A 26,356-nucleotide genomic window follows, 5' to 3' on the forward strand; every position below is an offset into this window, starting at 1 on the left:
GAGATTTTCCTCCAGTGGCTACCAATGTAGCTGGGCCAAGCCAAACCAGCAAGTGTTTATTTAACACTTAATACATAGTTTCATGGTTACATAAGGTAAATACATCAAAATCACCTTCTGTGTTATTTACTCTTGTTTTTCCTCGACTGTGGTATATTGGCAAATAAAGTCAGTAAAGATATCTGTATCTATTGGGAGAGAGATGGGGGGGAGAGAAAGAGAGAGAGAGGGAGAGAGAGAGAGGGAGAGAGGGAGAGAGAGAGAGGGAGGGAGAGAGAGGGAGAGAGAGAGAGAGAGAGAGAGAGGGAGGGAGAGAACTCTAACAATGGGTTTGTGGGATGGAAAGCTGGAAAGCATTTCTTAGGTTTTGGATTTCATGCAACATTGTTGGAAAACCTAAGTACATAAAATCCAGGAATTGTGACTAAAATGTAGAAGTCTTTATTCTTTCTATTGTAACTTCCTTTAAGAATACCTGAAAATTTCAAGTTCACCCAAATGTGATGGGCACTGAAATTCTGAGCAATATTTTGACTATGAATGAGATCTACATGTATAGATAAATACTCGGAGGAGAGTTTTCAGGGGTATAGTGCTTGTAGGTCATCCCTGTTCACTAGAACATCACCAATTCTGCCCCTTAGTCCATTCCTATGATGCTCTGTGTCCTGGGAGTTTTGCTAGTTCCCCTGAATGGAAGGAGCTATTTTCCTCACCCTCCCATGCCACCCTGTATTGTATTTATCTATTTTATACCCTAAATGGATTTTTTAGCTGTAGCTTTCTCTGAGCAGGCACAGTGTCTTATTTATTTTAAAATCTTCCTCTTGCTGATGATGGTGACCAGGATATCATGGTTCATCATTAATTCTTGTCAAGTTAACCAGTTAAGAGTTTTCTTTATTCTGATAAAAGGGTGTGAGGGTTGGGAGGATAGAGAAAGTCAAAGACCCAAGAATGTCCACTCTCATCTCTCCCATTTGGTGTTTTATTATAGGTCATAGTCATTTCAATATGGGGGAAAAGAAATTTTAAAAAATAAAGATAAGAAAGGAAAAAAATGCAACAATCATTACTAGAAAGTATAAATCTAAAAGAGTCTACAAATAAAGTATAAGAACTAAAATGTGAATTTTAAAAGGTCGCTAAAAATAAAGTCAATATATAAAACTCGGTTGTATGTCTATCTGCCAGGAACAAATAATTAGAGAATAGGGGCAATATCATCACACACATCAAATGGTTAGGGCTAAGCCAAATGAAGGGTGCCCAGTTCTCCGATGCAGAAAATGATAGAGCATCATGGTTGCAAAAAATTAAACCCGGAGCAAGTAGAGGGATATGAGAATTGGTTGTTTTCAAATTTACCTGTATATGCAAAACGATCTTGTTGAAAATATTGCCAAGTTTATGCGTACTTACGAATAGTTTGATAAAGTGACCTATATTAAAATTAAGGGCTTCCATTTACATTTTTTAAAATCCATTAAAAGAATTAAAAGGCAAACTTTGAAGTAGATAGTTTGTCTAGAAACAAAGTGTAAACATACCAAAGAATGTTTATGGAAATTCCAGCCTCTTTGGATGGAATTAAAGGAACTTGGGGATCATTTGAGTTATTTGATCAAAATGAGCAGCAGGGTAGTGGGATGAAGTCAACTAAATTCAACATTTCTCTGAGTTGTAGCAACTGTGATCGTCACTGGATTTGGGAAAGGAGATGAAAACCTAAAGAGACAGTGGATGGATTGACTCCACAGAAAGCAAAATAAGTAAGCAAGTATTTATTTATTTATTCATAATGAAGAAATGGACTCCTAGTAAGTCAGCACTTGGAGATGTTCTCTAGATCTAGTCACGTTGACACTCATGAGAGTGTTATCTTCATCTGCGCCCATCACTGTCACTGCTGTCCAGATGTCTCCGTGTGCCCGAAGCCTGGCCGAGAACAGGGTACTCTCTATTTCCGCCTTGCTGGTGATATTCTAGATGGATGCTACAGGTGGAATCAGACTAGCTCAGAAAGACACTGTGGTGTAGCAGGGCTAGGTGATACAGCACACGTGTACATTCCTTCCTACCTTGTCCACTATCATCCGTCTCCTCAGTAGCTTGAAATCAGCAGTCATGGGCCATGCTGGGCGTATTTACATCATGGAAATTGTTGGAAGCCACATGTCAGGTGCCTCTGCCCTCCTTCCCTCAAACTGTCTCACAGCTCAACAGACAGATCATGAAATAAAACCGTTTAACAGCATCATTAAAAGGTGAAGAAACTGCTGAGGATTTAGCTCAGTGGTTCCACTGCCTGCTCCGCAAGCACAAGGACCTGAGTTCGATCCCCAGTACCTAAAAAAAGAAAGGTGAAGAAACTATTTAAACTGTGCACAGAGATTTTGTTTTAAGTAGGCAAACTTGACTTATTTATACTTGAATGGAAAGAAAAATTTCAATAGAGATCTTCTATATTCAGTTCCAAAGGAGTGGAATGAAAAGCATCCAATTTAATTAAAATAAGAATTTCATTGTTTTTGGATTCAGTGGAAGAAAAGGTATTTTTAAAAAATTGATTTCTGTTTTAAAGTTCAATAAAATTTTATTAATTTAATTAGTTCCTATCAATTTTTAAATAAGCTGTGGCTTAGATTAAATTTGCTCTTCCTCCCTCTGTCTTTTTTTTTTAACCAACCTCCTATGAGCTTATCATTGGGTCTCATCTTATAATTCTGTACATGAAATACCATGGGAGATTATAAATCAAGAGAAAGTTTTGCACCAGGATTTTGAGCTGTCATTTCTATTAGGGTGAAGAATGGGAAAACAGAATACAATCCAGGAAAAATAATTTGGCTAGATGCAGGAAGAGGCTCTGTCTATGGTGGCTGTCACTGTAGCCATTTGTACTAGGCACCACATTCAGAAGGTCAGGCTAAGAGTGGGAGCGGTATTTGCACACATCAGTATGTGTGGTAATCTGAGTGGACATTCCTTGCAGACAGGTGGACATGGGAACAGCTGGAGGAGAAAGGTGGATGGTGCAGCGTGATCAGAAATGAATCACGTTCGAATTTGAGAGACCTGACCACAGTTCAAAGATCTTAGAAGGAGCATTAAGGACTTCAGGTCAATATTGAAGCCACAGTTGAGAGGAATAAGAAATAAATATGTAGCGAGAATGGAGTTGCACTCAGCTGAATGAGAATGCAAGTATGATAAAACCTTTTCCCAAATGCTTTCTTCCACACACTACATGTGTGTTTTTTGAAAGTGCTACCAAATGCTTTCTAAAAACAGGGTTTTGCAATCAAATCATTTTGCAATTTAGTGATATAAATTGGCCCCTCTTGGAAATGTACAGTGAGGAATGTACTTGAAGCTCAGACAATATTAAAGTGAATAAATCCATGTATGTTGGCTTAATCAACTCCTCTGAGCATAGGACACAGTTTTGGACACTCTGACAGGCACTTTCTGCAGAACCATATCCTTTGGGACATGAGTTCAAGACATGGCATAGCGGAGGGAGCTTGGATTTGTGATTCACACACTCCCACACCAAGTTCAAGCTCTGCCGTATTACATGCTGAGTTGGAGCGAGTCATGTCTGTGAGCCGGGTTCTTTATTAAATCAGAATGAACTACTGCCTAGCTCTAAGGAGAGCAGGTCTGTAGAGACCAGCACAGTGCCAGGCACATGGCAGGAGTTAATGGAAGGGGCCTTGGACTCTGTGTGTGAAGGCAGGTGTGACTCCACAGGAGACACTGACCTGGCAGGAACAGCAGGTTGCTCACTTGTCTCAGAGGAAGGAAAACTGCTGACGTCTAGGACAGACAGAGCCCAATAAGCTGTCAGCTCCTCTGCATTCTCCTGATTTCGGGGGACACACTTAGTTCACATCACCATTTGCACCCCATTTTTGTCTAAAGAAATCATGCCTGCCAGTGACAGGAATTCAGGGGTGAAGAGAACACAATTTGGGGCAGTTAGAGCAGGCAGGCAGCATATGCGCAAAGGGTGAACCTCCCAGGTTTATTGCAGACTGTGCTGAGCAGCCTCTTTCTTTCCCTGCAAGCAATCTGCAAAAGGCTCTACCTTCAGGAGCTTCCCCATCTGAGATAAGAGGAGGAAATGAGATGATGCGCACAAAACCCCGGGCGGAAACAAAAGGAGTGTGGAGAAATGGAGGGGCTCTTTGCACTATGATGATGAGCAAGACCTCTGGGTGGTTTGGCTTTTCAGTTCTTCTCCAGGGTGAGCACGACTGAGGAGCTTGCAGCCTCGGATCAGCCTCCCGATGGCCTCTCCCGAGCGCTGCAGTCCTTCCTCACACAGCCCTGAACTGGCTGAGTCAGTAGGAGACCACAGGGGACAAAATGTACTTCTGCTTTGCCGAGTGGTCTACTCTGTGCCCAGCACTGAGCCCCTTCTCACTGTGAGAGCTAAGAGCTAAGAGGAGAAAGGTGCAGCCCCTCCCAAAACGGCTCCTGGCCTGGTGAAGGGTAGCGGATGTACATGCTAAATACTCATGAAACTCCCAGCAGGGAATGCTGGGATCATCCATGGAAAGTGCTTAGAATACCATCTGAGCACATGGCAAGGGCTCAATGCATCTTGATTACTATTATGATAAATATAATTATTATTACTCAACATGCAGGTTGCATTGAGAACATCAAGGGTGGGTTTGGAGTGGGGAAGAGTGTCTCATTTAGCCTGGAAGCTCAGGGAAAACTTCAGGAAGAGAAGGTGATGTTTGAGTCCTGGAAAGATGTGAATATGGCCAGTTTAGCAGAGATAGAAAGATGCATCTCACTGGTAGAAAGAAACATGTACCATGCCTGGGTGCGAATATCCATGCTGTGTTGGGATAACTGCAAATATTTCAGCATGGCTGAGGCTAGAGTAGTGCTCTGTGTGTATGTATGTGTGCGTGTGTGTGTCCATGCCAGAGATGAAAATGTGAGCAGTTCACAGTCACTTGGGGAAGACAATCTCTCTTTCTGCTGAGAAGTTTGAGGTTAAGCCTGTTTGCAATAGAAACATCATCTATTGTTTTTAAAGAAAGGTAAATTGAAATAATTAAAAATCCTCACCCAGTGATTCCAATTCTGAGAGCTTATGTTTATAATGCAGAATATTTTTAACATCAAAATGTTAGGAAAAATATCTGAATAAAGAGGAATAAAAAGGAATTGCACAGTAAACTCTGATATGTCTATGATTCAAGTGTGTAACTACTACAAATGTTACTAAAGAACAATATTAAATAGGTTCAGAAAATGTGAACAATGTTGCACCAAGTGGAAAAAAAGACTAGAAATAAAACTGACCATAAAAAGAATCTCAACTTTATTACAAAATGTGCTTAGCTCGAAGATTAGAAGGCAATATTCTGACAGGTTAAAGTTGTTATCTGAGGGTTGGAGAGGTCATGGGGAATTTTTATTTTCTCTTCTGTATTGGGATAGAGGGAAAAGAGAGGGAATGTTATGCCTGATGGGGAAACCAGGTACTCAGCCTGCAGATCAGGGGCTCCTACAGAGCTGCCTGGCTCATGCCACACCCCCCTGGGCTGAAAGATGGGCCTGGGGCAGCTTCTGAGTGGGACCAGTACCCACAGTTGCAGACAGTAACGATAAAGCTGAAGAACATCCAACTAGGCCCGTTGGAGTCCTTAGGAAGAGACACAGGTGGCCAGTGGTAGGGAGGGTTTCTCACAGGTGGCAGGACTAAAGTGGGGTTGAAAGTAGGTGAAGTCTGAAGGCTTACGTGGATAAAAGGAAAAAAACAAAAACATAACCTGCACTTCTGCTTGCCTCACTCTTCAGTGAGTGTTGTAACCCTGCTTCTTGAAGACTGGTTGCCATATCTACATGTTGCTGCCTCTGGTGGGAAGTGTGCTACTTCAAGCCAGTTGCCTGCTTGGGAACCTGTTTCTATCATAGCCATAGTGATGATAGCTACCAGTTGCTTAGCACTTGCTAAACACTTTCTGTATCTGCCTTGACTCATTCGTGCCGGAGGAGCTCAGTTGTCATCTGCTGTGTTTATGTGTTGGACAGCAGGGTCACCTAAGGCACTGCCTGAGTACTAGGAGTAGAGGTGGAATCTGCCCATGAGCATGGCCGATGGGCATCTTGTAATTCACAAGTTTCCCACTTGTAACTGATGTCATCAGGTAAACACCTTCCGTGTCATCCGTCCTCTTCCCACGGGCAAGAGAATGGGGATCTGTGATCCATTTATTCACCCAACAGGTATTTGAGGATGTATTGAAAGAGGACAATGTGTACAAGATGTCATGCTAGGTGGTGGAGAGGCCAGGGAGCATGGCATCTGTTAGAATAGGTTAGGGTTGAGGTTTGACCATGGCAGGCAGGACCTCGTGCCAAGTCCCGTGTTCTCTATGTGGTGGCTGCTAGTGCAGGAGCTTTGTCATCTAGCAGAGAGATCGCTAAGCAAGCTGTGTGTGCTCAGTAGACTCCTTCTCCTTCTGAGCCTTCTTCTCTCACTAACATATGGCAGGGCTGAATTCACTGATTTGCAAAGCGTCTCAGTTCTCAGATGCAATCCTGCATCCCACCTTGGAAACATGTGGTTCCTTCTATGTTACAGAGAGGAAGGCGGAGTCGCACCAAAGACAGCTGGGGGACAGCAGCAATGCCACATGGATGGGTCGCTGTGTGTACTAAGGCCTCTGGGGAAGGAAGTCAGGACACCCTACCTCCGGAGGGGAGGCTGGTTGAAGACAGGGGACGCTAGTGTTCCCTTCTGGGTCTTGATCTGGGTGCCCATGCAACAGGTGTATTCCCTTTGTGACACCTCACCAGCTTATACTCTTATGAATTTGCCTCTTTGTTTTAAAAACTACTTTAATAAAATAAGCTTCACTAGATTCCAGAGAGAGCAGAATGGGGACCGATCAGAGACAGAGTGGGGGCTCCTGTGGCAGTTGGTGACCAGGACTGCCCTGCTCTGAGCTGCGGGCACTCACCCGGGGGCACAGCCTCCCTTCACAGATGAAGACAAAGGTCTACACGGCCAGAACTGACCGGATCACCCCAGTTTGAGCTTGGGTGCAGGCGGGAGGAGCCTTGCCTGGAGCCGGCCTGGGAAGGAGCGCGTGGTCCGTCTCAGCGTCAACAGGTGGCACTGTCCGCTCAGCGTCGGGTGCAGGTCCGGGGCTGCTCTGTAGACAGCGGCAGGGGAAGGTCTCTCGGTCCCAGGAGGAAGTGAGGGTCTCAGCCAGGAGATGCCAACACCTGCGTGTTGCTCCTGCTCCCAGGCCCTCCTCTGCGGGGAGCCTTCCCAGCCCCTGGGCCGGCCTCCCGGTGCCCTCAGACTTCACTCTGAGTCCCCCTTCTGGGGCCTGTCTTGAAAAACAAGAGAGAGAGAAATTTCTGGGAGCCCGGGTGAACGCTCCGACAGAGAAAAGAGTATGAATATTTCATTAAGGTGGCTTGAGTTATTAAACAACGTTACAAAACCAAATGTGTTGGCAGGAATCTGAGAAGCACATTTACATGGGTAAAAATAGCTGGGAAAGAGGCCTGGAGTGGGGACAGCCCCAGGGAAAGCCCTGCAGGGTGCCCAGGGGAGGGGTGGCCTTCAGGTCTGCGGTCTGCGGCAATAGCCTCCCCTGTATTCCGGGTCCCCATCCCAGGCAGGTGTGGAGAGGGAGATGGCTAAGACATCGCAGGGCGTGGGAGTGACACTCGGAACCCCCAGGCTTTGGCCCTCAGGCTATGCAGTTCTGGAGGACTGTGGGCATTCAGACAGGGCAGGCCTGGTGTTGAGGAGCCTAGCAGCTGGAAGAAGCTTAGAACTTAGGGCCACCCTGGTGGCTGTGCCGTGCTGGTCAGATGTCGGAGGTAGGGGAAAATCAAGGCTGCACAGAAAGAGGGCAAGAGCTGTTTGCTGTGGGCCATGGCACCCCAACCCTCCAGCCAGCTGGGTGGTTTCTGGATCTTGCACCAGTGAGCCTCCCTCTGGCCGATGGATAGGAAGGCTTCTTTGTGGAGCCTCCTTCTAAAGCGTGGAGGAGAATTTCTTTTGTGAGTTCTTGTCTCATACACCTTCCCTCTCAGAATGCAAGCTTTCTTCTTCGGAGATGGTGGAAAGAGTCACATAATGACAGGCACTGAACATCACTGGGCCCTTCCTGTACTAACTTAGCATTTGACAGATCGAATTTCTCACAACGCTCGGAGACAGGAGCTACTGTCATCTCCATTTCACAGATGAGTCCATTAAGAATGGGGCAAGTTAAGCGAATTGTCCAAAGTTACTGCTAACGGGTGCCACAGACAAACTGAAATCTAGATTTGTTGAATCCAGAGCCCATGTCCTTAGCTCATCTTGGCTGGAGAATAATTAGAAGCCTCTGGCTCCCCAGATCCCAGGTGAACCCAGGAAGAGGCATGGAGGTGGGGAATTCATGGAGGAAACCAAGAATGAAGGGCACAGGAGCCGCAGACGGGCTGGGTCTGGCATGCAGTAGGTCCTCCACCGAGGTGAAAGCCCTTATTTTTCCCCCCTGCTTCTGTCCCCAAGGCCCAGCTAAACAAGTGGCTTCCTTCTGCTCAGGAAGTTTCCTCCGAGGTTGTGACCAAGGAGTCCAAGCCTGAGCTATGTGTCTGTTTGCTCTCTCTCTGCACCTTGAACTCTTCCTATCTCAGCGCATATTGCACGGGGCTATCCTTGCTTACTGATTCATGCGACCCCCACAACTGAGAACTTGACATGATTGAAAATGTGTCTACGTGGTTCACTGTGGGGTTCCAAGATACCAGCAAATAGGCTCAATGTGCTCAAATACTACCTGTGGATGGATGGATTGGTGGATGAGTGGATGGATAAATGGACAAATGGATAAATGGACGAACTGATGGGTGGACAGAGGGATGAATGGATGGATTGGTGGAGGTGTGGCTGAAGGAGTGGGTGGAGGGATGATATGGATGGATCACTACCTGTATACACGTTCAGCTCAGACATGTTCATTTATAGCGTTCTATCTCATATGCTCACAGGGGTGTTTTCAGGAATGCTATCTTGTTTATTGATTCATTGGGTTTTCTTTTACCATCCTGGGATAGGCGGGAGCAATACCCAAGGCTTGGCCTGCCAAAGCAGATAAGGGCCACTTTCCAGCTCAACCCCCAGAGATAAAATCATTTCCTAGAGCTTTTCCTTCTTCACATGCTTCTGAGGGAACATACACTTTGGCAAGACTGGCGGCCAGACTCAGGCTGTCATTACCAAGGCGGCACCCACCCTCACCCAGGGATGGTGACTGCTTCTGGTTGCTGGAGTCTTAGGCTATCTTTATTTTATTTATTTGGTGCTGATGGGAAGGAGGGGAACTGTTACCTCATATCCAGGCTGCTAATTACTCTGCTTATCAGAAGATGACCCTTCATTCCACTGCATATGTGGGGAGCAGGTGGTTCAAAAGGCCGCATGGTGTATCTGTGACAAGGAGTCTGTGGCTTGGCAGGGACAGGGTCCCAGTGGAGAGGACAGAGTTCAGGGGGGAAGGGCAGGACCCATAGAGTCTTCTCCAGCTAATCTCCTGTTCTTAACAACTGCACGTTTCCTCAACACACACACTCCATGAGCTTGAACTTAAACCTTGGAAAGAAAAATAGCTGCTTTGATCTCCGCCCCCCCAACACACACACCCCAGGGATCAGATTCTGGTGTTCTTGACCAAAGACAAATCCCAAGTGTCCCTTTCCTGTGCCCTCCACGCCTCCTATTGTGCTCCTTCACGTCCTTCCTTGTAGATGCCATTTGGGGCTCTTCCCACGTCCACCCCATTGCCCTTGTAAACAGGTTTTCAGAGTAGAATCAGGTCTGAGAAGACCACAGAGACCTTCAGGAGGCACAGGCTTTCAGCTGTTGGAATGGTACCCAGGATCAAAGCTTCTGTGTGCATGGGGAGGAATGAACCTCTGCTCATAGAATGACAGGTTCCCTAGACAGCAGGTTGTGGGGTGACCACTCAAACACTACTGTGGTTATTTCCTGTGATTATTTCCTGTGAAGAGGAGAGACAACACAGGAGGAAGGGATGGGAGGCAGAAAAGGAGAGAGAAGAGGTAAAGGAGAAGGTTCCACTGTGACAGCTCTGAGCAAGTCTCTCATCACCTTCACCTTTTTTGGTGGATCCCTTTCGTGGTTTGCATTGTTCTTATGATTCAGTCCAACTCCTTAGGCTGAGCTGTGGGGTCCTTCTCATCTGGTCCCTGGTTAACTTTTCTTAAATATTCTGATGTCTTTAATTGACACATGATAGTTGCACATATTTAAGGGGTACAGTACAATTTCTCAATACATATATAAAATGTGTAACGATTAGAGGAATTGGCATATCTATCACCTTAGACATTCATCATTCCTTTGTCTTGAGGACATCCAAATCTTCTCTACTCATTATTTGGAAATACACAATTAATTATCATCAATCACAGTATTGTGCTCTAGAACATTAGAAGCTATTTCTGCCATCCAGCTGTGCTCCTGAAGCAACCCTGGCTGTCTTTAAATCCTCATCTCTTACCTCTTCCTCCCTCCCATTTTGACCTCAGATTTGTCATGCAACATCATCAACAAGGCTCCTGTCACTGGAACCCCAGCCCCACCACCATGTCCTCCTCCATGTCCCCTCTCACTCAACTCAGCTATGGTTTCCTCAGGAAAGCACTTATTGATCCGCTGATGCATCAAAACTCCCCTTCTTTTATGTGTCTTCTCCCCCACATACCTCCTGTGATCACACTTTTATGTTGACTTTATGAGTCATCATCTTTTAAAAAATAAAGATAAACTCCATGATATTTGAGACCATGTTGTTTTACATTGTCCATTTGGTCTCTACACAGAATGTATGATAAAGTCAAACATCTAATGAATGAATGAATGACCAGATGGAGGGAGGAATTGAGGGAGAGATGGAGGGAAAGAAAGAAAAAGAGAGTAAGGGAGAAAGAAGAACACAGAGGGATGGAGAATTGCCAGGTGTAGCTGACTTCTCTCCAAGAAGACCATGTCCGAGAGGAAAGCCAATCAGATGTGATCCAAGCCAATATGACTACTGTGACCTCTTGCTAAACCCCCAAGGCTCAGTCCTCCTGGAATCCCTACTGAGGTGCTTAAGCTGGGAAGGGGAGATTCAATACTCTCAGAGCTCTGGCAACCCAGCTATAGACATTATTTATTGCTAGAAACCTACTGGCTTGTAAGATGCTCACCTCCTTCCCCCTGTCTTTTATCACATACTTTCTTGATAAAACTGTAAACCAAGAAGACAGTGCTCAGCAATCATTAACAGCTGTTCTTGGAAACAGTCTGGATCACTTAATTGGACCTTTTACAACATTCACCCTGGCCATGGTTCCACCTCTGTGGCCATGCATATCCTCCATAGCTGGGTGCATCACAAACAAGACTCTCAGCTAAGACCAGAAAGTGGAGGAGTGAGAAGAGGTGGTGAGGGGAGAAAGATCCAGAAAACAATTTACTCCCTATAAAGTTGCTGAGAAGCTGGAGGCACTGCATTTCGGTTTGCTGCTAAGTGAATATGTAACTACTTTATATATTTCAACAAAATTAAACTTAAACCTACAGAATTAGGTTTATTAATTTCTGTCAGGGCTCAATGGGGGAATAAGAATGGCCATTCATTATGGACACACAATTATTAGAGACAAAAATGAAGCCCAGCACTATTAAGTATAATAAAAATGTTGAACACTGAGGAAATTTTCATTAAATATAATCTATTCTTTATATTACTACACTTAATCCTTGCTGTCTGCTTCTCTGTTTTTCTCCAACCTATTTAATTTTATTACTTAACTTTTTATAAATGTTTCTTAATATAATTATGATTAAATATTTGAGAGGAGAGAAGAACGTTCGTCTCTTAAAAAAGAAAAAGAAGGAGAAAACTCCTTTTCATCTCTTCACTGCTAAGATAGTGAAAAATGGTGTGTTTTTTTGGAAAAAGTAAGTGCTAAGTGGGATTTTATTATTGGGGCAAGGCCCGAGTGTGGGAGAAGGGAAGGCAATAAATAAGAAAGAAGCACTGATCAGCAATAGCAGCGAGCTCTCTAGATTACACACTTAGATAAAGGCCCATTGCCTTCCCAAAGGTGCCTGTGAATATTTGCATGGCCAAATTGTGTAATTAAAACATGGGGCCTGCTAGCATTCTGCTTTCACTACCTAGAAGAGCATTTGTGATCCCAGCGTTTGTCGTGAAGCCAGAGTTGGTTCACCTGCTTCCTCTCACCAAGCAGGAACATGGAGGAATAGGTATCAAGCACTAGGAGGTTGTGGGGTCTCAGACAGACCCTCAAAAGCATTTTCAAACAGGAGGTATGTGGATCATTTCTGGGTGCAAAGGGGCAGAGGGGTGGAGGGAAGCTAAATGGGCAGTGGTACACATTCAATTTTCTTTGAAATAATGTGGCCCTGTCACTGTGTTTCCAAGCTTTTAAAAAATTTTTATTTTATTGGTATATAGTAGCACAACTCATAACGGTTAAGTCTTGGAAGCAGCCTATATGTCCATCCATAGATGAACGGATAAAGAAAATGTGGTATATACACACAACAGAGCACTGCTCTGCCATAGAAGATAAACTTGAGTCATTCGTGGGAAAATGGGTGCACCTTGAGAATATAAATCAGACACACAAACTTACATATCATGTGATTTCTTTTATTTGAGAAACTCAAAATACAAAGAAATTAAAGAGCAAAGTAAGAGATAGATAATAGGAAATAGAGAGATAGATCTCCAAGGGTTTATCAGTCATATTGTGGCCTTTTATATTTAACCCTGCCCAATCAGGAAGCAATTGTTGTATAAGCAGGGGATTAGGGATATTAGAATCAAACAGTGACTTGACATTATGCTCATCAATGGACACTTTAGAGACCACGTTCAAGACACAGGGTCCTCGTCCCTGTGGCAGTCTCACCCCAGAGGTCAGCTCTCACCATCACATGCTCAGTTTTAAGAGTTATCTTTTCTTATTTTCTTCCAGCTCTGCAATCTGAGCACACTTTCATTAACTGACTGTCCACCATACATCTTGGGCCCTGTCCTCCCAATGTGCTTATTTTGTGATCTTGCCCAGGTACCTGATGTTTACATTGTAGTGACTGTAAATTCTGTTCACAGCTAGGACCTGCATCTATGTTGTGATGACATTTTTCCTTTGCAGATTTGTTCTTTTGGGAGCCTACAATTGTTGGTGTCATTATTGTTGCTATTGCTATTGTTGCTATCTGCAAAATTCTTGACATAATTCTTCCTTCCTCATCTTACAAGATCTTTGTGTGAACCTCCCCAAACAGGAGTACTCCATCAATTCCATTTTCTTCCAAGAGACCCTCTTGGGCCTCGAGAATGTATCCAATCTGGACGGGTGGCTCGTGCCATGGTCTGAGTCTCCTTGTCCTAGACACTTACACCACTCTTATACTGAAGCTCTGTTTCCTGGGTCTGATGCCTTTCTCCTGACCCTTCCCATGTTTTTATAAAGCATATCTTCTAGTAACTTCCAGAGAAGGAATGCCTGAGAATTAAAATTTAGAGAATTTTTCCTGTTGGAGAATCCATTCTAAGTGACCCATCTAAGTCATTTCCCCTGCTTTCTCTCCAGATCATCATTTTATTTGAGTCTTCTGCCTAATCTTCACTTGAACTGACAATGTTTACATTTATTTATTAGCTTACTTTATTTCTTGGCTTCCCCAGAAGGAAGTAAGGGTCATGAGTGCTGGGACCTTGTCGGATTTGCTTACTTGCTGAGCCCCTGTGCCAAGAACAATAATGGATCTATGAGGCAGTCCATAAATATTTGTCGAATAATGGAATTGATGAGTCTATCAGCTTGCTAAACATATGGCTCTGTACAGAGCACAGGTGCTGAGGAAGTTCCAGCCCTCAGGTGATGTAACCCTTCTTTAGGCATAGAGCATGTGGTTCTTTATCTGAAAAAGAGCTTAAGCAGTCTTTCAAAATGAAGTTGGTATTAGCCTGATACCGTGCCACCTACCCCTGGCACCTTGGGCATGTAACTCTTTCAGCCTGCTTCATAGGAAGCCTGGACTTGAGGCTCTCAGTCCCTCCAGAGAAGTGCTGTTATTTCTCAAAACAGTGTGAATGGAAGAATGCTGATTCTCCTCGCATAATTGGAAGAAAGTAAAAAATAATAAAACTTAGAAGTGAATATGTGGTAGCCAAAGCTGAGCTGAGATAAATTGCAGGGAAGTAGAGATTTATTCCCCAAGGACATAGCATAGTACATTGGTGGTTTCCAAACTGTTTCATATGTATATGCATGGTGTGTGTGTGTGTGTGTGTGTGTGTGCATGTGCACACGTGCACACAGGTATAGGCAAACAGATTGTACATGTTTTTGTAAATAATATATGCATAGTGATATACTAATGTATTATGTCAATTATAAAAATGTGAAAATTGAATTTAGAAATAGAAGAAATGAAAATAACTTTGAATGGAAATTTTAATTTTTTGTACATTCTATTGACTCACCATGTATGTAACTTTTCAGAAAGCCTGATGGGGATTAGTATTTACCAAATTCTATTGTGCAGGGGAGCCTCCCTGAAGGCTTCTTAAAAATTGGGAGTTTGGACCTTCATCCAGAGGATGACTCACCAGGATGTGTGACACTGGGTCTCCCTCCCTTTCAGAAGTGGACCCAGCTGGCTCTAGCATGGGTCTTTGGGAAGACTCTGGCGCAGGGGTACCCTGGCAGGATGCTGGCCTCCCTTCCGGCTGAAAGGCCTTCTCAGGTCCAGTCACGGCTCGTGAGTCCCTGGCTCTGATCAGCTCATACCAGGGTAAAGGACCTTGCACCTCACTTTTCAGCAGCTTTCACTAAAGAGCCATTGGCAGTGTCTCCGTGGTGGCTGTTGATGTTCCTCAAAGTAAAAATTCTTTAAATGTGGTGCTGTGCAGTTGTTTCTTGAAAATGGGGCACTAATACTGACAGCTGCCTCATTCGGATCATTTGCACTCCTTCAGGGCTAATCCGTTTTATTTTCTTTAGGACCTCCAAGAAAGAACAGTTTGAGGTGGGTAATATTATTCCCAATTCACAGATCTAGAAACTGAGGTCCAGAGACGTGATTTGAACAAAACCCCTCTGGCTGCTCAAATACAAAAAGCCAAACAAGTGAAAACATAAAGCCTTCCTGACCATAGACTTGCAGAAGAAGCTGTTAAAACCCTGGAGAGGTGCAAACTGGCTATAATCAGGGAGCTCATTAGTGGTCAAGGCTGGATGTGCACCTGGGTTTCAAGTCCCATGATATTTTTGTTTGTTTTGTTCTGGGTTTTGGTACTCAGGGTTGAACCCATGGCCTCGCACATGCTAGGCAGGCGCTGTGGTGCTGAGCTACATCTCCAGCACTTTTTTTTTGTTTTTATTTTATTCTGAGACAATGTCTTGCTAACTTTTCCAGGCTAGCCTTGAACTTTCCATCCTCCTGCCTCAGCCTCCTGAGTAGCTAGGATCACAGTTGTGTACCACCACACCTGGCTAAGTTCTGTGTTTTGTATACCACGCTGAGTCTCCATTTCCTGACGCCCCTTCACTGATGCTTGGCTCCAGACTTAATCAAGTCCTCTCTGTTCCTGCAGTTACTGCTGGCTGCTCACTGTCACCTTCCTGTGACCAGCACTGACCTGCACAGAGCAGAGTCCCATATGTCACAGTGAACCGTGTCCACCATGGCTGCTAGTGAATGGGAACCCAGAGTTCTGTTCTGTTGGTTTAGAGAGACCATGTCCTGCCAGCTAAAGCTCCATACACTCAGCCTCAGTGGTGGTGTCCTGTCCGGCTACTGTCCCTAGATCCTTCCTGTGCGTGAGTGTGGGTGTCCCCTGGCTCTATCCATATCTGGCATCACTTAAACGCAGCAAGCTGATGCCAAGCGACATTCTCCCTTCTCACCCTGATGTTGTGGCTGTGTCTACATGTGGCCTCTGGGGGCACATAGATGGACGCTTTTCTTCTCTCTGTCACAATAACATTAACCTTGTTTAATAATCTATTAGCAAAAAGGATAAAGGTCTTATTAACATGCACGTGCTTTCTTTGCCACTGGAATAACACTGCCTTCCTTGTACATTTGAAAGGCTGCTTTTGTTTTTCCAGTGGCAGATTGATAGATGTGACAGAAAGGGCCCTGGCAGAGAGGCAGCTGTCACCTGGTTCAGACCCCAGCCTATGGCTTATTGTACCTGTAAGCTTGGTGAGGTCTTTGGGCTTCTCTGAGCCTCAGTTTCCTCACTTGTAAAGTAGGCCGACTGAATCTATGTGGCACTGTTGTATTGAAGGGTTGAGAAGATATATACAAAGTGGTAACTTGCTCTTTTCATCATTCAAACCCCCCCATGAAATAGGTTTCCATGGATTGTAATCAACACCATCCAGGAATTGCACTTTTACCATGACTCATTTGGGGTCCTGGGTGTCCTGTCCCAGACACGACCATTCTGTCTACCACAATACCTGTGCTTTCTCAGGAGCCAGATCAATACTTGGTAAAAATGAAAAAATAAAAACCCCTAGTGGCCAGGGCTGTGGAGGACCTTACGAAACAGGTGGGAGAAATACAAAGGTTCTATCATTTTTCTTCTGAAATGGCTATTTTCATAGCTACATATTTATGCCCAATATCATCCTAAGCTTAAGCAAATCAGCCCACTTCTCTGGCCATTAATAAGAACTCAGAAGCAGCTAAGTGGCTGTAAAGTCCAGCTGTGTGTCTATAACCAGCTTGCTCGGGGAGGGAAGTGTGTCCACAGCTCTTATAGTGCATGCTGCTCCTGCCTCTGACTGTGTGTCCAATGAACTCACATAGTTTCACGTGCACTGGCCTCACAGCGATGAGTGTGTGTGTGTGTGTGTGTGTGTGTGTGTGTGTGTGTGTTTAAGATGCAGATGGCAGCCTGCAAAGGCATGTTCCCTCAGGAGGCCTGGGATGGGGCCCAGGCGTGTGAATTTCCAACATGCTCCCTCTGCCGTTGCTGGTCTCAGCCCACACTTTGAGTGGCAGGTGCTCAGCATTCTATACACATCATTCAGTTGCCACGGATACTTTGTCATTGTTTTCTGCTACATCTCTTGACACCCCCTGCTTCTGTCACTGTGTGCATTCTATTCTCCTGCACTTGCTTTCCTCCTCTCCGCCATATAAGGCTTCAATGTCCCCTTTTCCTTCTATGTTATTCCCATCACTCTGTCTTTTTCAGAGTTGAAGTGGCTACAAACAGCCTCACACTTGGTCTCTTAAGGAGGAATTTGCATCCAGAGATGGAGAAACAACAAAAGGAAACAGACAAAACTGCCAATCTACAGAACAAGGTTCTAAGACAGGAAGTTGAGGCACTCAGCACCAATCAGGGGAGAGAGGTTTTCCGCCTACTTGTGCCCTCACTGCTGAGGTCTTAGTGGAAAGGTAAAAATCCCTGACACTTATAGGAACTTTGGGAAGAGGTTACAATATGCGGCAGAAATCTATGGAGACTCTCACTTATCTTGCTACCAAATGGGAGGCTCAAGAACAAAACATGTCATGTCCAGTGCATCCTGAAGCCCGCATGCCCCATTGGATTCAGGAAGGCTGAGGTGGGACTCAGGTACTGATTTTCTTTGAAGCCACCACAATTGAGAATAGTGGCCCAGAGAATGGGAGATAGTGTGGGGCAAGCTGCCTCCTCAACTCCAGATTGCCCGGCAGAGAACACAAATGCACTTCCACAGGTGCTCACAACTAATATTTCTGTTTAGAAAAACTATTTCCTACATGACTTTAGAAAAATACATTCCTCAACAGAGGGATCTTCATTTCCCTCCAGGCTTCATTGCAGCCCAGTCGATGGTGGGCTTTGCAGGAAGTGCAGGCTCGGCTTGCTGTGGGGAAAGGGTATCTGATGAGGAATGAGCATCAGATTGCAGAGGAGCAGCTGCAGTTCGTGGGGAAATGATTACCATTTCAAATGTCACTCAGCTTGATGTGTACGGGGAGGGAGCGTGAGGCACCTCTTGTCTGGGCTGCAGGCTGATACAAAAGTGGAAATCTGTTCTCCCAGACTGGTGTAAGGCTTTGTCATAAGCAATGCCTGTCACCTCTCCAGCCACTGTCCCCAACACACCCAAGGAGCCTGAAGCATTTAGCTTCAATTACAGACATCATTTGTTGTTTCTGGGATGCTCACGACATTAATAAACTGTTTTTTCTTTTTGGAGACTTTGATTGAAGTGTATGGTGGATAAATAACATTTATCTATTTCCTGTTCATTCCTATGTTGTGTACACCAGCGCTACAGGAACAGAAACACCTGAACTTCAGATTTCCAGAGCAGCCAGATATGGTGTTTCATTAAGGCCTCCGAGGGCACTGCACCACCGCTGGAGTTTCTGCTCAGCTTGATACACTGAACTGCCAGCCTCTTTGTGTGCATAGGGAAATGGGGGACCTTTTAGAAGGGGCAGGGGCAGGTCCTACAGGAAAGGAAGACCTTCATGGAGGAGAGTGGCCAGCTAGGGTCCTCTGGGAGGACAGCATGTAGTTGAGCCAGGCCAGCAAAGGGATGGGGACATGTTGAGGACATTCTCATGCAGAGCTGGAGTGTCCCTTGCTGACATGGTACATTTGTGGTTCCCATCCAGCTGGTCCCAGAGCAGAACTTCTGCCAATGGCAGCAGAGCTCATGGTGATAATAGCAGCTCTAGGGTAGACAGAATTGGGCTTGAGTCCCAACTTGGTCCTCAAGCATCTTGATCACAGTGAGTACCGTGGCCCTTGGCCTTCCCTACAATGATGAGGATTCCATGAGATAACAATGACACACCAAGAACTTAATCATGTTACATATTAGTACAAAGCAAAAGTGACTTCCTACTATAAAGGGGTCACTGGCACAGGTCTGGAGAAAAGTTTTGGTTGCCCCCTGCTGGGACTGAGGGGATGCTTAGAGAAGCCATAACAGCAGTGGGAAGGGTAGAGGGGCCACTTATAGTTGTACAGAAGTACTTCAGTGTTTTGTACACTGGAACAGCTGCATTGGTCCAAAGGGGGTGCATTTCAACCTTGGTACCATGAGTTGTGAATCGAACGGTCTGTTTTGTGTCAGCTCTCTGCTCAGACTGGAAAGGATTCCCATATGGAGAGAGATATAACCCCAGGTTTGTGATGCAATCATTCATTCATACCCTAGAAGGTTTTGGTGAGATCCTCTGGGTGATTCACAAATGCTAAGCAGTATGTTATACATCAAGGGACAAAGGGGCACAGGAAATGCCTCAGTCCACAGTGAGGAGGGCAGGTAGGTAAACAGGCTCACATTCAATGTTCAACATTCAAGTAAATCAAAACCGTACAGATGATAGAGGAGAAGAATCTGCAGGGCAGGGGGGACTTGGAGACAACTCCAGAGACACCAGAGCTTTAGAAAAAAAGTCCAACTTTAGTTCTACAGACAACACCAGAATTAAATTCTACTTGTGAAAAATAGAAAGTTTGGAGATAAATCTAAAGACCTCTGAGGATGTTTAACTCAATCTTCAACCCCATAGACAGCCACAATTATTAGTATGACATGAGTTTTTTAGTTCATTGTCCTAGAAAATAGTAATTGTCAGTTTGCAAGTGTATTTGTGTATGTCTATGAATGTTTACATAAATGGTATTATATTGTCAAATCAACACCGAACTTGATTTTTGTTTCCAGAGCTATGCCCAGGAGACTGTTCCATGAGGCACATAAAGAACCACGGATTTTCCAGTCCCCTGCAAAGTAGCTCATTGTGGCTCTGTAACTTGTACACCTTTTCTCCTGTGGGTGGACTGGATGCTTATATAAATTTTGACTTTTCATTTTATAAACAGTACTACAGGTAACATCCTGTTCCTGGCTTCTATATATGAGTGTTCAATGAAAGAGATATAGAAATATGCATGGGTTGAGTCATTAAGCATGCAAAAACTGACCCCTGCCCCAAGAAGCTGTATATACAGGTACCTTTCACCAGGTAGGTGTAGAGATAAGTTTTCCCACACCCTTGCCAACACATGACATCAGCAAACATTTCTCTACATTTCTCAGTGGGATGTGTGGGTCTCACATCTTAACTGCTCTTCCCCTGCATATCATTTTAAATGTACACCAGCCACTTATATTCCCTTGAACCTGGATTTAGGAGATGATTAGGGATATATCAGGAAGATATGTTTACCACTGAAGAGAAAGCAGTTGGGGTTAAAGTAGCAAGTGCCATCAGATGTTGAGCCTTTGGGGGATGTGTTGTGGATGAAATACTGGATACAGAGGGAGAGGAATGTGGATGAGGAAGGGGTAGAGCCAGCATTGTAGGAATCTGGACCACATAAAAGGGCTGGTCTTCCATCCTATTGCCAAGGAACATACATCTGGCATTTTTAGTTCCTAAGGTTTCAAAATGAAGTTTACATTTCAACCATATGTCTTTTTCCCTCTTACAGAATTCCGGCAGTGGCAGAGGATAGAGAAATCCAGGACCTATCTCAATGGTAAAACTGACAAGGCTTGGTGGCTCCTCAAATGTGAGCAAGAAGATGAGGATGTGTGCCACAGGTTTTGCACAACTCCTCAGAGCTTCTCTCCGCCTGTCTTCCAGCTCCATGCGAAAGCCCTGTGGAAAGTTGCTTCTCCTAGTGTGGCTCGTGAGTCAGCAGATAGCATTGCCTGAGAACGTGCTAAAAATGCAAGTTCTTAGCCCCACCCACACTCACTGAATCAGAATCTCTGCTGGTGGGTTGCTCTCCAGGTGATGGTTTTGCACATTCAGATTTGAGGATTGTGGATGCCCAAGATTGCATAAGGGAGGAGTCTGGATCCCTGAGTCACAGTTTGGAGGACAGCCACTCACGGGACCCAGCTGAACAGACCCTCTGGCATGGGATTTTATGGAAGGGAAAAGGTGAGTACTTAACCTGGGTAACCCACTAAGATCATTTCTGCTCCAGCTGCTGGCCTGGTCTACAATGACCAGGACACAACTAATTTAAACAAAAGCCTCCTGCTCAGTGGCTCCCCACCAGGTATTTTCAATTCCTCACTCTGGGAGAAGTATGGTTGTATCATCAATGGCCAGGGGTGTGCATTCCAAGATTATATTAAGAATGGGACTAGGACAGTGTCCTTAGTCTCCTGTGGTGTGAGGAACGGCCCAAGACCAGCTCAGCTGGCTTAGTAGAGGTCTTGATCACTGGTGAGATAGTCTAAAAGACTGATACTTGGTGTTTGACACTTTTCAGGTTCAGAACTGGCCAGGTGATGTTTTTATTGGGAGGAAAGCTTGGAGAATCAACAGGAGAAACAGGTATTTCTCCTCATATTCTATTCTGTCTTGAGCTCTGTCCACATGTTTAACTCCTTTAACCACAGATCCTCCTTGAAGAACAAACACCTGCATCAGACCAACCAAGTGCCTTTGGCCAAGTACTCTGTGTCTTTCTAGAAACAAAAAGGGAAAATGTGTGAGATGGTGAACTGGTCCTACTCTGGTGGCTTGTATCATGCTGTTATTTGTGTGTTCAGATCACCAAGTTGAGAAAGATTCCGAGGCTGTGTGATTTCTGGGAACTGTCTCTGGCTCCACATGCATTTTGCCTATAGAGTGAAATTATACTCAGGCATTTTGGGATTCTTCTGTGAGTCCTTCAAGATTGATTCCAGGGTGAAGGGAATTTCCCATTGGCATTTGAGAGGAGTAGAGGATGCATAGGAAGGAATCGCCATCCAAGGCCTGCTGTACACCTCAGAGAGCAGTTCTGTGTTCACAGGGGAGCCTTGGATTATAGTTTTGGCACATCGAGGCCACTCAGCCCAATCCCTCTATGTCATGAGCCCATTAGCCAAATCTGGTCATGCCTCTTTTTGCATAACTCACAGACCAAGAATCCTTTTTACATTTAAAAAGAAGAAAAATTAAAGGAAAAGCAGTGTTTTGTGACAGATGCAAAAATATTTAGTGACCTGTAATGAAAATTTATATAAAATTCAAATTTCATGGTCCATGAATATGTTTCACGGGGAGAGAGCCATGCTCATTTGGTTATGGGTTGTCTATGGCCACTTCTGGGCTACATGGCCGACCTGTCCAGCTGAGCTAGAGACATGCATGGCTGATGAAGTCTAACACCTTTTCTCTCTGGCCTTTTACAGAAAAGAACTTGCAGAACAACCCCTGGGCTACTGAGTTGAGAAATTGGAGGCTTACTTTCCCACGCTGTCAAATGGACTTCGGGATTGACACAGCCTTGGTGTGTCTGCTTATTAAATAATTGGGAGGATGGGGTAGTTTTGAGAGTTTTCTAATTTGAAAATTGGGCTTTGGGCAGGTTGTGGAGTCAGGCAATGTCTGGCCTGAAGCTCTCAAGGCTCGCAAGTGTGAATGAGCTTGTTCTGTGGCCCTGGCTTTCACCTTGGGAGGAGAACACAGGGAGGCTCCTCTGGAGAGGTCTTGGCTTCTGCAGGTGCCGTTCTTTTTAATTAGGGTGTGGGCTGATGAGGCCAGCTCCACCCAGAGGCATCGTGGGAAGGGGGTGAAACCCATCTGACATCAAACAAATGGCTTTGGGTGAGAGCATCTCCCAAATTCATAATTGTGGGGCTCATCGTGCCCAAAGGGAGCTTGAGAATTTAGGATGTGATTCAGAAAGATATTTCCGACCTTCGCCGGAAATGGGGAGAAATCAGTTTTATTTATTAATTCCATCTTGCCAGCTCCCAATTTGGTGCAAACAGTTATGTTTTGCAGCACGTTTCCACCTTGCAACTAGCAGAGTTAATTTAATGAAATGAGTAGTCTTGTGATGACCTAAAGGGGGAAAACACATTAATCTGGAAACTATCAAAGCCATCTGACATGTATTATTGTAGGACTCAGAAAAAATAAACAGTTTATGTAGAAGATTAAGTGGCAGTGTGGATTTGCTTTTGACATATCTTGTCTCCAAATCTAAGCTGGGGATTTATTATCACGCTATCATGTCACAGCTATCTCATTTATATGATAACACATCTGTAATGTTTTACAAGTACAGCACTACTTGTTCGGAATGGGGCTTTTTTAAGTCCTAAATTATAGTACCTGGAGAGGCATGCATAATTATAGTACGTGTTAGCAAATGAGAGGGTGCATTTTCCTCCCGCACTCAGAATTAATCGTCAGCACGGCGGGTGCAATAAAATCATAATTGCTTCTTCCAAACTCCTCATCTGAGCTGTACAGGTTGAAGGCAGTGGTTGGGTGGAGAGATGCCTCCTGCATGGTGGGTGGAGGCCACACTGCCATCTTCCAGCGGGTCGTTGGGTTGTATGGCGGAGATAGCTTTCTGTTCAGACAGACGGCTAGACCCCGCCAGGGCTGTATAGAAAGGTTCTTAATTTGAACAGCACTTGAAACCAAGTCAGTACATCGGAAACCAGTGTACAGTGCTGACTGTGGGTCCTGGGCTTTGTAAGTGGGTTTGGATTCCAGCTCTGTTTTTCAATTTTAGACTAATGATCTAATTGTTTTGAGTAGCTTCTTTGCTCATCTGCAAATAAAAGTTGGTAGTCCCTCAATCAATGTGTTGCTACAGCAATTAGAAATGCTTATAAAGCACCAAGTAGACCTGCAATAAAGGTAGATGTTATTGGAACTCCCCTTCCATAACATTGTCTAAGCCTGTGCTGTCCAGTGTGGTCATTCATGGGCAGATGTGGTGAGAGAGCCCCTGAAATGTGGCCAACCCCAAAGGAGCAGGGTGGTGAATACCAAGTATTTACCAGTTTTGGAAGGCATAGTATACACAGAGAGTGTAAAACATCTTGATGATTTTTATATTGATTACATTTGGAAGCAATAATATTTTGGCGATTCTGACTTTAAATATATTAAAGTAATGCCACCGTTTTCTTTTTGCTTTTTAAAATTCTGACTACTAGAACCCTGTCAGTGATATAGAAGGCTTGCATTATAATTTTTTATTGGACAGCACTGGTCTAGACAAATGAACACTGACCGAAGCGTCCTATGACTATGTGCTTTGAGTTGCAACTCATATTTCTTGGTATTGTTATTATTATCATTATTGATTTATTCTTAGCCTACTTTGGGGAAAATATTTTAGGTGGTTTGCCAGAGAAAGAGTGAAGAACTAGTGATTGGGGTGAACCTAATTTAACCCCAAGCTCTCTGGCAGCTAAGGCAAACTTTATTTTAAAGGAAATATATTTGGATCATATGGATATTTTAGAAGGCATAAAATTCACATAAATTTGTTAAACAAGAACAGCTTTTGCCTGGCCCTGGATCCCCGAGGACTGCTTCCTCGTGCCATCCCGAAATTACGTATATACCTGCACCTTTCCTCTCTCTCCAAACAAAACTTTTATGAACTTAGAGTGCTGTGAGTCACACAAACGCATTGACGATAATTACACCTCCCTTTGTTTATGTAAATTTATCTGATTTGATCCTCACATCAGCCCTGCAGGATGGGCCATGCAAGGACTATTGTTCCTTTTTTATGGGTGACAAACCTGCAGATCAAGGAGGGGGTTCAGTGATTTGCTAAAGTTTTCTTAGCCAGTGAGTAGCAAGGCCAAGGCTCAAACCTTTATTGCCCAAAGTGGAAAAATCCCTGTGCTTTTGGCAGTCATGTACGCTTTAGTGTGAAAAAGGCTCATTGGAGAAAGCAGAGAGTACTAGGCTCCCTGCCAAGAAAGGGAGTGCACAAGCAACCGGGAGGTTTGTAGCTCCAAATGTGAAACCTGCTTTAACCAAATAGAAAAAAATAGGCATCTGTGCATTCACATTCCAGTATTTTACAGTGGTACATCCAAGTCAAAAGAGTATGTCTGGGCTTCAGGAAGACTGGTAGGCGCTCATGAGCTTGCTCACCCCCAAGAGTGGCTCTCCTCAAACCCCAATCACCTACCACTGTTACAAGCTAGACAGAGGCCTAAGGATTTGCCTTCCTTACCGGCTCTCAGGCAGTGCTGGGACTGCTGGTGTGAGCTTTGAGCGGTGAGATCTCAGATGCTTGTTTTCTGCTCTTCTCTCTATCTCAATCTGAGAGACTCGATTCACCATCTTGGCAAGGAACGAAAACCTTCCCAGAGGATTTTAATTGATATGATGTCCGAGTCCCATGCTGACCAATTAACTCACAGTTTCTAGGAATGGGATTCTGAGGCTGGTGCATCCTCACCTGTCCCCAGGTACTGTCATCAGTGTCTGTACTAGAAACATGGCCTTTGGGACCAGTGGGATCACATAACTGAAATAGTTCCTGCTGCTTGGGGATTTGGCCTGGAATTTCCTCCAATTTGAGCCCTGGTTACTTATAGGGATCCTCCCCCTTTGCTACCTAAAACAAGGTGTGTTCCATGCCCTGGTCATTCATTTTTTAATTTATTTATTGAGAGGCAACGGGGCATAAGATCCTGGGCATAGGTGAAGTCCCGGCCCTCCCAGTGCGCTGTTTGTGTGGGATTAGTGTGTATGAGCACAGCAATGGGCCCCTTCAAATATGACTCATAAAAATAAAAGTACTGAAAGGAAAGAAAGAAAGAACCTGGGAATGGGATGGAGTCACTGAAGAAGGGGGTGTGGTTAGCACAGCAGCAGACTCTGAAGGGGACTTGGGACAGTGAAGTTGGGAACTGGGCTCTTGGTGACTCAGGACAGCTTTCAGGAACACTGGCCGAGAACTGTAAAAACCTAGATTTCAGAGTTCTGCCTCCCCCTAAGCTCATAGGAAAGCAGAGTCGGGTCTCAGCATCTTCACAGAGATGTTGAGAGTGACCTAGGTCTCACACAGAGCTGTCCCCATCCAGACAGAGAAAAGTACCCACTGTAGCCAGAAACCAAAGGTGTGTTGGTCACCCTGCTCCCCGCTGTGGCAGGAGTGGCTCAAATCTCTTTTAGGTTCAGGCAGAGTCATCTCAGCAGCTGCTAGAATCCCTACACTGCTCCCCTTTCTTTTCCTTTAGAATCAACAGGCAGTGAATGTGACACCCTTTTAACTGTAATGACTGCTTTTCATTCCATTTTCATCTTAAATCTATACCATTCCTGTATATTGGGGTCCTGGCTGGTGCCTACTGCTCCAGCCACACGTCTGGTTTTCATTTCATCTGCGAGTTCTTTTTGGGTAGTCGTCTTCAGAAGCCTGGTTTAATGCATAACCCTAATTGCAGTGTAGAGCAGAGCTGCTGCTGACTGTAGCATTTTCAGTTTCAGAATCAAGGAAAGTATCTCCTAGGA

General features: G+C 44.6%; 1 protein-coding gene across 7 annotated transcripts in view; it reads left to right on the top strand.

The window, feature by feature from the left end:
• Nucleotides 1–26,131, top strand: part of LOC147830596 (uncharacterized) — a 423,672-nt gene extending 397,541 nt beyond the window's left edge. The window contains exons 5-9 of one of the 7 annotated variants that reach the window (XR_015448414.1): nucleotides 20,559–20,606; nucleotides 20,714–20,759; nucleotides 20,864–21,016; nucleotides 21,354–21,418; nucleotides 22,264–26,127. Coding sequence is in view for 1 of the 7 variants with exons in the window: in XM_087204035.1 (XP_087060161.1) it covers nucleotides 20,559–20,759; nucleotides 20,864–21,016; nucleotides 21,354–21,373 (374 nt within the window). In the remaining 6 variants the exon portion in view is untranslated. Of the gene's footprint in view, nucleotides 1–270; nucleotides 19,955–20,558; nucleotides 21,017–21,353; nucleotides 21,419–22,263 lie in introns of those variants that run through there. The other 6 variants (XR_015448434.1, XR_015448407.1, XR_015448423.1 and 3 more) reach the window with 6 other exon arrangements.
• The last annotated feature ends 225 nt before the right edge of the window (nucleotides 26,132–26,356 follow it).

This window comes from Heterocephalus glaber, unplaced genomic scaffold (genome assembly GCF_053883595.1).
Source record: "Heterocephalus glaber isolate CG9 unplaced genomic scaffold, H.glaber_assembly_v1.0 deba00000071, whole genome shotgun sequence".
Lineage (NCBI taxonomy): Eukaryota > Metazoa > Chordata > Mammalia > Rodentia > Bathyergidae > Heterocephalus > Heterocephalus glaber.